Below are 15,726 nucleotides of genomic sequence, written 5' to 3'. Positions count from 1 at the left end.
AATTCTGCTTGAAGAATCTTTTGTATGAAATGAGAGCATTTGAAGTGAATCATTTAATTTGCTTAACTTAAAGAGGTTCCTACTACATTTAATTTTAGGCTGATTCTGTCTAATTAAAGTTCAAGTCACTCTTAAATATTTAGCCTCATTAAATGAAGATCCAGGAAAGAAAATGTATTAATCTTTTCCTTTTTTGTTTTACCTGCAAAATGCCTTTTTTCAGTCTTTAGTTTGAAACACCAATTTAATTTGAGCTACCAGCATGAATAATTTCCAGGGTTTCAAGCACAATTTAGTCTTTTAAATTGAAAAGCTAGATCAATGAATTCCCTTTTATGTTAGAGACTTCCCTTATAACAGTTTTGCTGAGGGAGAGAAGCAGGGCATAATCAAATTCCATGTTGATCAAGTGATCATCTGTATAAAGGACCAGTTAGTTATGTAGCCTATGTATTTTTGTGCACTTGAAATATTGGTTAATTTTTTGAGGATATGCTTGCTGAGGTGTTTTACTAACTTGATCTGGTTGGCCTGTATCCTCAAACTTGTGCACCTAGAGGGCAGGAGTATGAGATCTATGAGTTTAGTTCCAGGATTTCAGTGGGATGGATGGTTACACAGCTGTCTGTGAAAATCAGACCATTTTAGGGGACTCTCCCTCTGCAGTCAGTCATCCAGTTCCCATGTGGCTAAGCTTGAAAATGTGAACTTGATATCTATCTAATAAGCAAGTACTGGCTATTTTCTCATTGGTTCCCTCTGCTTGTTTCTTTTCTGGTAGCTATTCATGTTCAGTTATTTTCTTTTTTTTTTTTTCCCAGCCTAACTGACTATGACACCAGACAAATTAGTGAGCATTTTGTCTCCATGACTAATCAGTGAGCTTTCAGTTTTGGCACTGTGTTTTAGGATTGCTTAGAGGATAAATAAATAAATCAATCAGATATTCCTGACAACTGTAAAATAATTATACAAAAGAAAAAAAAAGTAGGAAAAAACCACACAACAAAAATTTGAGTAATCACTTCATCATTCCTTAATGTGAAATCAGAAAGTACATGGTTTTTTTGGCTTGTGTAGCTGGACATGATAACTTTGAGTCAACATTACTGTTTCCTTCATCCCACTGGATCTTCTGGTGGTTGTTACACAGGACTGAGAGACTTCCTTTATCTGAATTTCTGATGGGTTAAGTTGGAGTTGCAGTTTCTATTTACAAGTGTGGTTTTAGTCTGAAATGGAATATGTAAAAATGGAAATTGCTCTCGCAGTGAATCACAGTCCTGGCTGCTGACCTGAGTGACAAACATCCCTTTTTTCCTCTTGCAAAGCTGGTGCTGTTCAGGGACGCTGTGCTGGCTTTACTTGTGCTGTGTCACCACATTGCTAACTCGTTGTAAGAGCAAAATCTGTTCTTGTTTAGTATCTGGTCAGCTGTTTTTGTTTCTGATGGTGTTGGACAAGGCGGCTGTGGGAAGATTTTTGCCCAAAGATGTTTGTTTTTTTACAGTCAGGATGGATCTCAGTTTGCTGCCCCCAGACTGGTTGTCGCTGCAGGTCCAGCAGCTGGAATATCCTCACGTGCTCTGAACAGTTTTGGCCTGAGGTCTCTGGGAGAAAAACAAAAGCAATTCTTCCTATCTCCCAGCTACATTTGTTTTATGTTTTGGAACATAGGGTACAAACTCTGTGCCTGAGTATTTGACCCTACTTGTCAAATATGCAACTTCTCTTGACTACAGTTAAATTTAAGCCAAGATGTCAGAGGGCAGATTTTGTCTCAGCCAATGCAAAATGGCCATTTTGATGCAATTTGTTCTGTTAGGTATTTTAATGCTAAACATATAAACTTAAGCCTCTGTACATCATTTTCTCTGAGGCCTTCTAGCCGCTTAAACTACGGATGGCTCACAAATACATCAATTCAGGTGGTCCAGAGAGAATTGTGAATATTTGGGCTATTGCAAATATTAATATAAGTAATTCCTGAAATCTTATTCAAGAAACCAAAATGAAAACCCTTAGCCAATCCCTGACATAAAGAGATGAAACCTTGTGGAATAGTTATAGAATACAATAGTTGACTTATGTTGTTGTTCTGAGCTTTGTTTCAGTTGAATTACATCCTCAGTTATAATATCAGTACAGTTTCCATTGTATCCGTTGTAATGGTGACTGCAAGGAAGCAGGCACCTGACACAAAGCGTGCCAGCAGTCAGCTGAAACATTTCGTTTATCTTCACTCCCATGGATTTATATCTGAAGGAATGTGTTTTTCCAAAACTGCCCTGTCTGCCCAATGACACGGCTGCACAAAATATTGTTGTGGGTGGGTGAAGCTGTCCCTCCACACCTGACAAACGAGCGCCCTGAAGACTCCCCTGTGAAATGCCGTTCCCAGGATAAGTGGTGTTCTCAAGGTCAGCCTGTTTTCTAACCCTTGTGCCCTTTTCCTTTCTTTCAGGGTTTTGAGGACCCCAAGGACAAGTAAGCAAATTTACTTCTGTCATATGCTGTTATGTTTACACATTTTGGGATTTTTATTTTTTGCCATATTAAAAAAAGACAAAAAGTGATGCTCCTAAGCCAAGAATAATGCCTGGACTCCCCAGAGGTTTATTCTGGAGGGTCAGCCAGTTGAGGGCACGGGACTGACTGATGTGCATTCAGAACAGCCACTGCCCTCAAAATATTTGTTTGTGTGGTTCTAACTTGCTTTTCTAATTAAAATGCTTTTGCTGCACTTCCCCTTGACCTAAGTATTCTCCACTGTTTCTTTGAAAATAACCCAAGACAAAATCTTCCTGAAAGGTATGTCTAAGTCTCAGACAAACCCAATAAGAAAAGTTTATATATGTATTGAAAGGCATTTCTAGTTTTTGAGTTTATTTGTATATATTTTATATTACTCATTTTTGCTTATTGGTTGTTTCTATATATAAAAATGAACTCAGAAATGATAGCTTGTTTGAAAAATGAAATTCAAAGTTTCATATCTAAAATATAGCCACATTTAAAGCAGCATTTTCATTTTTTTCTTATAGACTTTTAAAGGAATAACAATTTAACATGAGTGGTATTTTGAAAAATTGCCTTTGGAGGAAAACCCTCCAAATGTGTTCATTTTTTAACTTCTACAACTGGACATAAAAAAGTATTTCCTGTACTGTAGGTATTTAGAATAATTTTGCATTCAGTCCTGCTGAGTGGCATTCCTTACAAGCTTGCTTAGAGCAAGATAGGCAACAGTAGAGGAGACTTATGTCTAAAAATTTGTTACCCTTGCTCCTTATCCTATTTCTTAGGCTGCTGGTTAGGGCTAAGTAGACTTCTGTGAGCTGGGACAGAAAAATGCTTCTGTGGCCCGAAGCATCCAGCTGTGGGAAAATTCAGGTTATGGTGGTTGAGCATTGAGAGCTACTGGCTAAAAGGAAAAGGAAGGTGATAAGTCTGAGCATGGCAATATTGAGTCATTCTCTCCTTCCCTTGCCCTTCACTGCAAAGTTGATTTTCATAACATTTAGCTCTGTGCACCCTCGGATGTTTTGCTGGTCCCACAGCGTGTCAAGGGACAGTCACCAGGGTTTCCTGTTGCATCCGTGGCTGCTGGAAACTCAGCTGATGTTAGATATGTTTTGGAGAGAAAAGAGCTAACAGATTACAACAAAATAATTCGTAGGAATACAGAAAATTTCAGTATCCCTCATGAAATAGCATTTTCCCTCAGTTTTTGCAAGAAAACACAAATTCAGCTGCCTCAGTGTTGGTCCACAACAGAGTCGCCCAACAGCTGAGGAACAGCATCTCCTCTATTTCTCCAAGGACCATAAGGTCTCTCCTCTATCCTACAGTTTGAAAGGTTCCTTGGGCTGTTACAGGCAATAGCTGAGCTGTGTATTTACACTGTTGAGTCAGCGTGATGCCACCTTATCATACAGATTGCAAGATTTTTGCATTTCTGTTCAGCACCAAAAGAAGCTACTACTTGACTCAGAGTCTCTTCATCCAGAAATCCGTTTAAGTCAAGTACAAAGATTTGCCAGAAAGAAAAGAAAGTCCAGCAGAATATATTCATGGTGATATTGGTTAAAATTAGATGCCTAAACCACATCAAGTTCCCAGCTCCCTCACATGCAGAAACACTGAAAGTCAGCACTTTTAACTCGCAGCAAAGGAAGGTGTAGGCACCACACACCTCTGAAAACATGGCCTGACTCTTATGTGATTTAGTTATTGAATCTAGGCATGGAGCATTTAAAATTATGGCATACATGTAGTTTTGGCAGTGGTCACACTCTTCATTTGCAGAAAGTAATTAAATCAGCAGAGCATTTTTGGACCACTCTGAAGCCAGCATCTCTGGGTTAATTGCTAACTTTCACATTTGCAAGCAGAGTGCAAAAGTTGCTCCAAGCTCTGTTCATGCTGTTCCTGTCCCTTGCAACAATATTATGTTGACTGCATTTGGAGAAATCTCAGCAGTGCTTTCAAAAGGTGTTTCTGGAAGTTTCATGGTGACCTGAAATCCTGGATTTCCCCCCCACCCAGCCACACTATTGATATATCAATACACATTTCCACATATGAATTTCATTAGTCCATGGCAGTATCTCAGCTCTGACTTACAGGCACTGCCTTCAGGGCAGTCCTTAGCATAGGGAACTTTTGTCTTTCAGTTTAAAATTACATTTATGCAAATGTCCCCAAACTTGCTGTACAATAATTTAGTTTGGGTACAATGGGCTGTGAAAGTCACCTGAGCAGCTGGGTCTGTGCAAGGTGACTGAGCTTCCCTGCAGTCTATGAGAAGGTGGCTGCCCACTGCCAATATCTCAGCAAGGCCATTTAAAACCTGAAGAGATATTTCTACACAGCCTGCAACCACAGAAGTTACTGGAGTATTAGAAGTGCCCTCAGAAATATAAGGACCTACTACAAAACTGGAGACAGCTGAGGTCAGAGTCCAAGCAGGCAGTTTCTTCTTCTCTTTGCATCTTCCTGAGTGGTGTTTTTAGACTGGAACTTGAAATTTATCTATGGTTCACCAAGATGCTGAGCCAACTCTTTTGTTTCAGTTCTGGGGGTAAACGTATCACATCTCTCATATGTGGTATGAAAGGACTAAATGTGAATGACCCAAATGTGTACATAACTCACAGGATCTTGGAAGACATTCTGTAAATACGAAGCCTAATGATTTCCTTGCTCATTTTTATGAGCCCAGAAGACGTTGTGAGGACTGAATGAAAATAAGCAGCGTCGCCTTGAGTGCTCAAGCAGATGTACTTCCTCTAAGGAAGCATGTCCTGACCTTGTAGGGAAAAAAAACACTTTTATTTTCCAAGAGGAATATATGACGTTCAAGGAATTAAATAACTGTAGAGCCCCAAAATAGAAAAACTCTTTTCCCCAACACCACTGAAATACTAAGGTTGGCTAAGATAGAGATTAGACCTTGAGACAAGCTAGGTTTGTAGTTGCTGTGTGGTCACTAAATAGACGCCACTGGTGTGTCATCATGATCCAGCTGAGGTGCAGACACATTCAGCTCGCTGACTGGGGTAAAGAGCAGTGGAATGGAAACAAGTAGATGGACCTGATTTATTTTTCTCTTGACAAGAAGTACGTGGAAGAGTTGGTTTACAGAGGGCGTCTTAAAATCTGATCCAGTTTTGCAGAAAACTTTGAAAGAGCCTTTCTTTGGGAAAGGGACACTTAACTTTTACAACAGAGTCACATTCTGGTTTGTAAGCTGCTTTGAGCAATCTCTGCTTCCAGCACAGTCATACCTGTAGGAGCCCACTGGCTGCAACACAGAGTGCATTGTGTGCTCTTGTGCAGTACAAATAAACCCAAGGAAATACAGCAGTGTAGCTTTTCACTGTGCCTGTCAGACCTCAGGATTTTTTTCTTCAGAGTGCCTAAAGTGAAGGTCACACAATATGAGGCCTAAGCTGCTGTGCCATCATGGGGTTTGCACATAGAAATAGTTTTCCGCTGGAATATGCCCAGTGCAAGTGAGGGGCATGTTCCAGTGGATAACTATGGGCATATCCTGTGGATAACCTTGGCAATCATGCAAGCAGAGCAGGAAAACAGCACTTCAGGATTAGATTTAATTTCTGTCTATAGCTAGTAAGAAGGCAGACCATTAAAATGACAGCATCAAGTCATTAAAATCCTGTTAGATTTTAAAAATAACTAGAGTTTGAAGAGGTGCTTCAGGTTTCCTGATGCTCAGTGCAAAATGCCTCAGGATGATTAAGTTTACAGCGTTACTTTTTTCCAACAGTTTTTGAAAAGCAGCCTCATTTTTCTGAAGCTTTAGCAGAGCATCAGAAAAACACTGACATTAAAGATTATAAGCAACCTAGAAATCTTGTTCCACATATTTAGAAAGCAGAATCTAATTTGTATTCTTTTTTTGTTTGCTACCTTTTTCTTTTGCAACATTTCCTTAAGTAAATACCTTGTAAACAGATTTTTTTTCTTAACGTTTTCTGCTTTGTACTCATATATAACTGTGTGAAGAGGAGTCAGACTACATTTTTTTCCCCTACATGTTGGTTCCATAAACTTTTTTTCCTCAGAAAGGAAGAATTATTCAAGTTTGGAAATTTTCATAGTAATATTTACAGAAATTATTATTAGTAAGCAAGCAGTAGGACTGGATGCAGAAATCTTTTTGGCAGTTCAAGCACTAACAGCTATGACAGCACAGCAGTGCAGGGAAGAATAAGTCTGAGGACTAGAGGGAGGAGACTACTCAGTGGTTTTAGAGAATGAGGGATGGTAATGAGACCTTAAGGCAAGAAAATGGATGTAGTATTGAAAAAGGGCAAGTAAATCAAATCCTTTTAGTAATGGACTCAGGACTGGCAATGAGCTGTAGAGCTGATATCATTCTCCTCTCTGCTCATACTCAGTTTCTCAACTGGAAGCTTTCATAAGCGAAATGCCATTAACCTCCAGCTTATTATGCAGTGGAATGATATCACATGGTGAAGAGGCAGCAATTATCTTGTCCTCTTATGCTCCCTTCTCATGGCATCCTCAGGAATACACAGGAAAGTATGAACCCAGAGGATGAAGTGGATGAGTTCCTGGGCCGTGCCATCGACGCCAGGAGTATTGACCGGTTACGCTCTGAGCACGTGCGCAAGTTCCTCTTAACATTCAGGGAGCCTGACTTGGAGAAAAAGGTAATGTGCTCTAAAAATCATTGCAGCATGTCAGTCAGGCTTGTTATGAGTTTGAATTCTCCTGCATAAGGTGAAACTTTTATATTTAGAGGTACAACTAGTGTTTTGGTGCTGGAGGTGGAGTTGTGGTCTTAAAACATCCATGCTTCTTCATGGAAACCTTAATATACGTGTTCCTGGAAAATCACAGTCATTTAAAGGGAGCACTGGCCAGGAAAATGAAGCCATTTCTATCAGACACAGATAAATATGCAATGATGAGCATTAAATAAAAAGATACATTGTTTCTCTGACTTTGAGGCATCCAAACTGAGATTGCAGTCCCCCTGAGCTCCTTCAAATCACTGGTGAAACCCACTTCAGTCTCCCTGAGCTCTGAGTCACCTCTGGAGGGATTTTTGCCTGCCTTTTTTCCCCTCAAGGAACCCTGAGTACTATTAGGGTTCTTTGGGATGCAGTCTCTACTCTGGTCATTTTTGGGAGGTCATTTTAAGCAATGAGTACAGGTCTCTATCCCACAAATGTGAGAAAAGGGAGAAACAGATGTAGAGGCCCCAAATAGCCAGTTACTTCCTGATTTGGTTTCAGATACTGTTGTTGTGAGGCAAAGATCAGTTCCATTTCTCTATATAGTAGAGACAACATCAGCTCTAGGTGCCTGCAAAGTTAAATTCATTCAAGTCTAGAGGTACCCAGATGCTATTATTAAAGGTATTATAACAACTGGTGGGTTTAATTGCCCAAAGAAAGTCATCCTTTTTTCTCTTTTTTTTAATCCAAGTACAGATCCTTGGGATGCTTGAGTGGTCTTCAGGTTAAACTCATTATTCAATGGAAAAAGCTTTGTAATAAGTTTGCACTGATTATGTTATAATTCTATTTAGAAACAGTCTTTCCATGACAGGAAAGACAACCTATTGCAAAAGCAGACCTTTGAAGGTTTTACAGCCGTTCAATTAATCAGTGTGGGACTGGATAAAAGCTCAAGCACGTAATTTCCCCCCACCTCCTTCACTTCAAATTTATAGCTGAAAACAGCCAGGGAAGCTAGTGCTCACCTGTTCAGAGCACCTTTTATTTTGTGGTTCAAACACTGAGACTGTCTGTACTGAGAACCGTGCTCCAAGCTAAATAAAGCATCGCTGGGAGTCGGATGCAGCTCCCGTGTGACCGATATGTTGACAAGTAGTTGGAAGGAGCGACTTTGTGAAAGCCTCATCGTCCTGGACAAGTCAAGCCATCTGCACAAAATGCACGGTGTCCTCATTAGCAGCATTTGTCCCTGTTGGGGAAACTTCCCATGGAAGAAGTTTAGGTCTGATGGCGGTGACATAGAATCTTGGTCCCAGTTAATCCGTTTCTGTTCCCTCATGCAAGGAGTGGTTGGTGAATCCTCTCTCCACTCAGCTCTATGGGTTTGTTCCCTGGCCTTTAGGTCTGTTCAAGCCCCTACAACTTGCCCAGGGAGAAGGGGAGTTTGTAGTGTTAGTTGTTTGCTACAAGCACTGCTTTTCAAGGATGTAAACAGAAACCAAGAAAGAAGTTTTTGTGGAGAGAAGGCAGGCAGCCAAATTTCCCACTAACATAGCTGTTTGTGGTTTTGCAGTACTCCAAGCAGGTGGACGACAGGTTTGGAGCCTACGTGGCTTGTGCCTCCCTAGTCTTCCTCTTCATCTGCTTTGTTCAAATCATCATCGTGCCACAGTGAGTATCCTTTCATCCCTTAGCTCCCATCTGCTCCCCTCCTCTATTGCAGCCTACTTTTCTTTGTTTTTTTACTTGCGAATTCAGAACACCAAGGGGAAGAGAAAAATCCTTAAATAATTCATGCTCAAGTGATGCGTGGTTCTTATTGTTTTCACTCATTTCTAGTGCAGATTAAAACCTCCTCACTGACATGGGAGGATTTCTGTTTTCCTGGTGTGATTTCTCTTATAATTTATCTCCATCTTAGGAAATTCAGTTCAGCACATTTATAAGCCTGTGGAAAACAAATATCACTAAGTAGGAAGGATTGTCTACAAAGCCATAGTACACATTCACAACACAACACTTGGCTGTCCTCTTATCTGTTGTGTGGAGGACAGGGAGGTGAAAAACCATCACAGCCTCATTGCTCAGAGCACTGAGGTTGCAGGGTGTGCTTAACAGATGAGGCATAATGTCTCATACATTCATTCTTCTGGACTCAGAGCAGCAGTGCAAGAAGAGAGACAGAGAGGGAGTTGAGCTACACATGCCTAACCTTTGAGTGGCTCACTCCAGGTTTAGGAGTTGCACTCATTTCTTTTCCCAGGTAAGTGTGGCATAAGCTCCACAGTGCTCTTGCAGTGGTCTGCAGCTTTCTCTGCAAGGCACAGTATAACCCACTAGATCTTTCCTAGCAGTGAGCTCTGCAGACATGGTATTTCTTCTCACAGAGTTCTTTAAAAATCCCTTAAAATTACAGCATGTGAGTATTTCCTGTGCTCTGGTTTAGTAGCAATATCATTCACTGAGCATCGCTGTGTTGGAAATAAATTTGGAGTTAGTAATTTTTAATCTGAAGAACAAGATCACAGAAGCTCTGAAAATGCTCCAAATTTATCTTCATTACAAGAAGACAAAAAAATTGAGGAGAACTCCAGTCCTATTTTATGCCATTACAACTGCTTTCTACTTCTGTTCCTACCACAGATCTTTTTGGAGTAGAGATTGGCTTGTAGTATTCAGATCAGATACTCAGAAGGTCACACAAACAACATGTAGTCTGATGTTTGTCATTCACTCTCCCGGGCAAGGGTGCTCACAGAAAGATTGAATCAGCAAAATAACATCCGTACAAGTGCACTGTGTAAACAGACAGGTCTGCTTTGGGAAAATGGAATTGAAGCTGAAAGAGGCTGAAAGTTGAAATTAGATCATTCCCAGAAATAAAAGCATTGTTAATTACATCCAGAAATGTACTTTGAGAGTAACTCATTTATCAAGGGCTTACACTTTGGATTTCTGGATGTTGCTGCCATGACTTCACACCTGCAGAGGCCCTCTACCAGCCTTGTGTTGCTCATCAGACTCCCTAAGCAGCCACTAAGCTGTCTCCATAAAACCCAGTTTAACATTTAAATGACAGCTTGACAATTTCTGATATGTGGCAACCATATGGCCGCCTCCTTTGTATTACACAGAGCCAATCCCTTATGGCAGTGTGGTGTAAATATCGTGGTGCTCAGTCTCCCTCCATGCTGCCCAGAGGATGGCGGTCAGAGGTTTTTTGGAAGTTCTGAAGTGTCCTTGGTCAGCCTGGCCTGTTTGAAATGTGATTTGGTTCAAGAGTAAATAAAATTCCATGTTTTAACTGCAGGTTAGATATACTTTCCTTCACATTTTGGTTTGGTTTTCCTTATATTTTAATTGCATAGCTTTGGTCTTTTATTGAAGGTAGCAGTTAAGCAGCAACTGAAACCACAGGTGTATATGTGTCACCATCAGAGTTTCGTGAAAGACACACCATGGAATTTGAATCTGAAACTAGAGACAGAATGTCAGTGATCATTTATGATGATAAAGAGGAATAGCTTTAACGTATTTCACAAAGGCTCAAACAGTGAATTAGCAAATACAATTATCTTAGTAGTCATGAGAGAACACAGAGACCAGCTGGCTTTGGTGTGGTTGGCCTCAATGTCACATCACAAGAATACTTCCTTTAAATTATGAACAAGGCTAACTCCTGGGAGGGGGCCTATCCTGTCACACTGAGACCAATCACCAGGAAATTGGTGTTGACTATCTCCGTGATTAAAACAGATGAAAATACGTAGTACAAAGCTGGCCCCGGGATCCTCTTTGTACTTCAAAGTTGGGAGGAGCAGGAACCTCTCAAGCTGGCCGAGCTAAGGCTGTTTTCCCTGACTGTTCTCCAGCTGTGGTTCCTTCCATCCCATGCACAAGACAGAGCACCAACATTCCCTGTGCAAGCACAGGTAGCTATTCCCAGTGGGACTATTCCCACTCAGCTGCACTGCAGCACTCAGCCCCTCCTTCCTTCCCAGGGGTGCCTGCCCACAGCCAGCCGGGAGCCGACCTGCCATAACAAGTTGTTCTGTCACTTCCTCTACCATGTGAAATGTTTTTCAGTCCCACCACTGTCACCCCAGCAGGAAGGTGATTGCTATAGAAGATGCAGCATTCTCTGCTCTGCAGCCTGCATGAGTAATTCTAAATAGGACAGAGGATCTGTTGGTATTCAAGGCACCTCATGTCTCCTACTGCTGTCCTAATTGGAAAGCCTGTGCAGTGTGTCATAGCTTGTAAAAATGTTGTGTTCTGGAGAGCGGAGCTGTGGCATTTAAAAAAAAAAACCAACAAAACAAAACAAAAAACCCAACCATCTCTCTTGATTTCAGCTCTACATTTATGCTGGGTTTTTTCCTGACCTGTTTCCTGATCCTGACCACAGTGGTGTTTGTTTCAGTCATTTACTCCTGTGTAAAGGTGAGTACTGTGGTTTCTTTGTAGAGTTCTCTGTCTAAAATAACTGGATCAGCAATTTGTTTCTTCAGCTAACAGAGCATGTTTTGTTAGCCTTCCTTTCCACACATTGTGATAAGGGTTACAGAAAAAGCCTTTGATAAGGCAGAATGAACTGCACACAGATGTTAGGGTTGGCATCTCTTTAGCTCAGCAGAAGTAATCACTCTGTGGATCTGCATGTCTCTTAAGTCCCCTGCAGGCACTCTCATATTGATATAAGAAGAACACATTTTCCAGTGTGGAACGAAACACTGACCGTTCGTTTCCTCCCTGTAAACTTCCTGCAGAGTTGCCTGTGTGCCGGCCCCTGCTACATATGCATGTTTGGGTAGGCAGATAATCAGAAGCAGAATATCATCAAGGAAAAATGTCCTGGAGGGAATTAAAAGCCTTGAACATATAGAAGTTTATCAGCCTTTCTCAGATGACTGTACAGAGCTTCCAACATTCAGTGTGCTCCTTCTTATAACTGGCTTTAATCAGCAAAGAAATACATTGTGTGAAGTCCAAAAACACATTAATTCTTCTTGTCAGCCTGTGGTAAATTGGCACTGAGCACTGTGGGAAGCATGGTGTGCTCATCTTTTGCACTCAAAGCTATTACTATTAAAATGTATTTGCAGTTTTGGGGATCCTTCTAGTCAAGCGCTGTCTGAACGTGGAATATGCTCAGATTTGGGCTCCTTAGCCCAAGCTCAGCTTTGTTCCCCAGAGCCTGGAATAAAATAGTTTGGTAGCATTATGTTTCCTGCAGAAGGAACAGTGGGATAATGGATAATGTCAGGCAGATGATTTGCCTCACTTTAATTATCTTCTCTGTGCCATTTTCAACAGTTGAATGTGGGTGCTCTTGACAGACTTGCACCTTATATGTCTTTTTGACTTTTGAAAGTTAGATTTGGAGAATTAAGTTTTGCCTTCTTATATAATAATTGCTGCAAACTGCTCCCAATGAAATAAGCTTGAGGTTCTATTTGAACTTAACAATTCACTCACAGAGTTTCTCTTGGCCTTATGGCAATTTTAAATGGAGCCTAGTTTGTAAGTGCAGCATCCCATTGTTCCTGCTTTTTTACCAGCAATGAGACCTAGCATCAGAAATAACAGGGCTAATAGGAAGGCTTGGGCTGAGAAATGGTACCCAAAGATGCCTGGTTATACTTGGTGAGTCCATTACAGGTGAGGATGTTACTGACTGTCATTAGTTTGTAAACTGGTATCAGCAGTTAATGTGATTAGCAGTTAATTAACGACCAGTGTGAAAAGCTTTTGGTCACAGCCACAAAGAACCAGGAAAGTCAGTGCAGAGCTGTGCTGCCTCCTTCTGCTGCATTGGCACTGGCAGCACATCCCAGCACACTACCAGACAAGCAGAGCCACACACCAGCTCTGCTGGGGCAAGAGCTGTGGCAGACTTGGAACTCTGAAGCATCTGAGCTGGATGACTTGCAGCCCGATACATTCCAAGGCTCACAGCTGTGTCACCCACTGGCATTTATGGACTTAGGTTGCTTCCATATACTGACAGCAGCACTCCATTCTCCTGTCATCTGTCAAAACTTTTGGGTTTGGTTTTGGCTTCTTGGTTTAAAATTACCAGTGATTAATTTAAAAGGCACACAAGACTTTACATGTGACTCTAGGCAGATGTTCAATCTTGCTTTCTTTGCCTTGATCTTCCAAAATCATGTAGAAGAGGAGGTCTCTTCAGTGGTGCCTGCAACTGTTTTTAGGCTGGCTTTGCCTCAGTGCACAGGCTGTGGAAACACAAGACATCAGAGGAAATTCAGACTAACATCGGAATTTCAGGATTTTTTGAAGTTCCTTTTATTTCCAACGGTGACATTTCAGCATGTTGGCCCAGCCCCACGACATGCTCATGTGTAACATCCAGTGTGGCCAGAGCCTTCTGTGCACAGATTGCAAATACTGAGATTATTGGACCTTCTAGCTCCGGTGCCTTTTTGATTTCCCCTTTTTAGTGCTCCATGTTAGCCTCTGCTGACAACATCTGATTATGAGAGGGCTTGTTTAGGGAACAGGTACTTCCAGCTTGTCAGCCATGTGTCTGATGGCAGCAGCTCCTAACAGCTGCAGCCTACTTCTGTCATTGAAGATCTTGGTGTTTCAGGTCTGAGTTTTTTAAGCAATGGGTTTACCCAGCCCTTGGCTAAGGGGTGTTCCTTTATTTCTGTATTTCACTTTCTCTAGGAAGAGACACATATGGAAGGAAGGCACTCCTGCAGATCGTTTAGATGAAATGTAAAGACACGGGAACGTCAGCATTGTTTGCTTTGTTACACATACCAATATGTTTCACATACCAGTGGTTCATTCCACACAAAGCTGGAAAGCAGGTGTCCACCCCAGGATATCAGCATAAGCATAACTTTTGCTTGTTTGCTGTGCTGTCACATGATAAGTGTCTCCTTTTATTTCCTCTTTCCAGCTTTCATGTGAGGTTTTCCCTCCCTGTTTTGGCCTCTCCATCTCTGGCTTTGACAGTGGCCAGCAGGCTCTTTCTGAACAGCTTGATCATGTTTTATTTTCTTTTGCTGTCGTTATTATCTTCCACTATAAAATTCTCCACGGACTAGAAGTTGATCCTGGAACTGCCAGCACAGCCAGCTTGGCTTCCCAAGTTTCTTCAGCTGTAATAAACAAGAGAGTTCCAGTTCTTCCCTTTGATGCTCCACGAAGACTTGGCCACCGTGAGATGGTGTCCCGTCCCAGTAGAGCCTAAGGTCATGGGAACCATGGTCCCTTCACAAATACTCTGCTGACAGACATCTGTTTTGCTACTAACTTACCAAGTTCGTGTTTCTTAAAATCCTTCAACTTCTGGTATCTACACTGCTGTGTGGAATTCAACTTCTTGCATGGCCCTGGGAGCACATATGAGAGAAATTTCAAATTATCTTTTATGAGAAAAATAAGTTTTGTCTGTAGCTTTACATAGGTGTACTTTTCTTACCTTTGTTTCTTTGGCTCTCAAAGCTGGTCTAGATGCTCATAAAGTATTTGGGTTTTTTTCTGAAGCAGGGGGAGAAAAAACCCTCTGAAAACTGTACTTTTTAAATAGACTAATAAGTCATTGTAAAATAATTTATATAAATGGACTTGCAACATCCAGTTGCCTGGAGATGTTGTGTTTTACTCCAGAAGTATCTTAATGTACTTCAAAATGACTCAAAGGCTTTTATTACAAATTAAAAAGTCAGAACTTAAAGATCTCACCTCACAATGCAAAAGCAATTATCTAAGCAGTTTTCCATGTCCACAATATATGTTAAGAAGACAAAAAGGAGAAATATTACTCTTCTGTCCTAAATCAGCTGTTATTGCAAAGTATGGGTTTTACTTAGAGTAATTTCGTCATCATGGATTTATGCATTTCAATCAGAATGAACTGGAATCGACCGGAGAATACTATTTTCTTTTTCCCACTGTCTTTATTTTACTTTACATGGGGATTTTCAGAGGGCTAATGAGTGACCTCACACTTGTGTGGCTACCCCAACATGGATCTCAGCTGCCCAAATGGATCACTTTCTTTCTTTCAGGCTCTGTTCTCAGTAGTGCAAATCCCAGCTTGGAGCTGCCATTTCATCAGACCTTCCCTCATCCTGTTCTTCCCTCAGCAAGACTGAGTCTCACTAAGAGATGTTGGACAATACAACCCAAGCAATGGTGCTTGGATTTTCAATGTACTGTAATGTCCTGATTTCCTGCTTCTTTCCCAAAGAGAGAAGGGATTTTTTTTTCTTTTTTTTCTGGAAAATTGGAAGGAAAGTCATCTTTTATTTTTCCTCTTTTGTGCTATACCCCTGACTTGTGACTGTTTTCATGGAGGGAGCACTGCCAGAGTGCAGCTGAATTGTCAGGGCTGAGACAGGTCTCTTATGTCTATCAAAGAAGTCCTCCAAGCTGCAAGTATTCCTGGTCTCTACCTGTCTCTGTAGAACGGGGACAGTGTGACTTACATTACAGGGCCTCCACAAATGTTGTT

The 15,726-nt window shown here is 41.2% G+C and overlaps 1 protein-coding gene across 1 annotated transcript in view; it reads left to right on the top strand.

Annotated features, from left to right (window-relative positions):
• ADCY5 (adenylate cyclase 5) overlaps nt 1-15,726 on the top strand; it is a 206,002-nt gene that overhangs the window by 172,019 nt on the left and 18,257 nt on the right. Inside the window, exons 9-12 of the mRNA XM_050339625.1 lie at nt 2,465-2,487; nt 7,058-7,202; nt 8,809-8,906; nt 11,591-11,678. Of these exons, the coding sequence (XP_050195582.1) occupies nt 2,465-2,487; nt 7,058-7,202; nt 8,809-8,906; nt 11,591-11,678 (354 nt within the window). The remainder of the gene's footprint in view (nt 1-2,464; nt 2,488-7,057; nt 7,203-8,808; nt 8,907-11,590; nt 11,679-15,726) is intronic.

The sequence above is a fragment of the Myiozetetes cayanensis genome, unplaced genomic scaffold (genome assembly GCF_022539395.1).
Source record: "Myiozetetes cayanensis isolate MyiCay16 unplaced genomic scaffold, myiCay2020 scf9, whole genome shotgun sequence".
NCBI lineage: Eukaryota > Metazoa > Chordata > Aves > Passeriformes > Tyrannidae > Myiozetetes > Myiozetetes cayanensis.
Note: the sequence above shows the minus strand (reverse complement) of the source record. Positions and strands in the feature narration are given on the sequence as shown.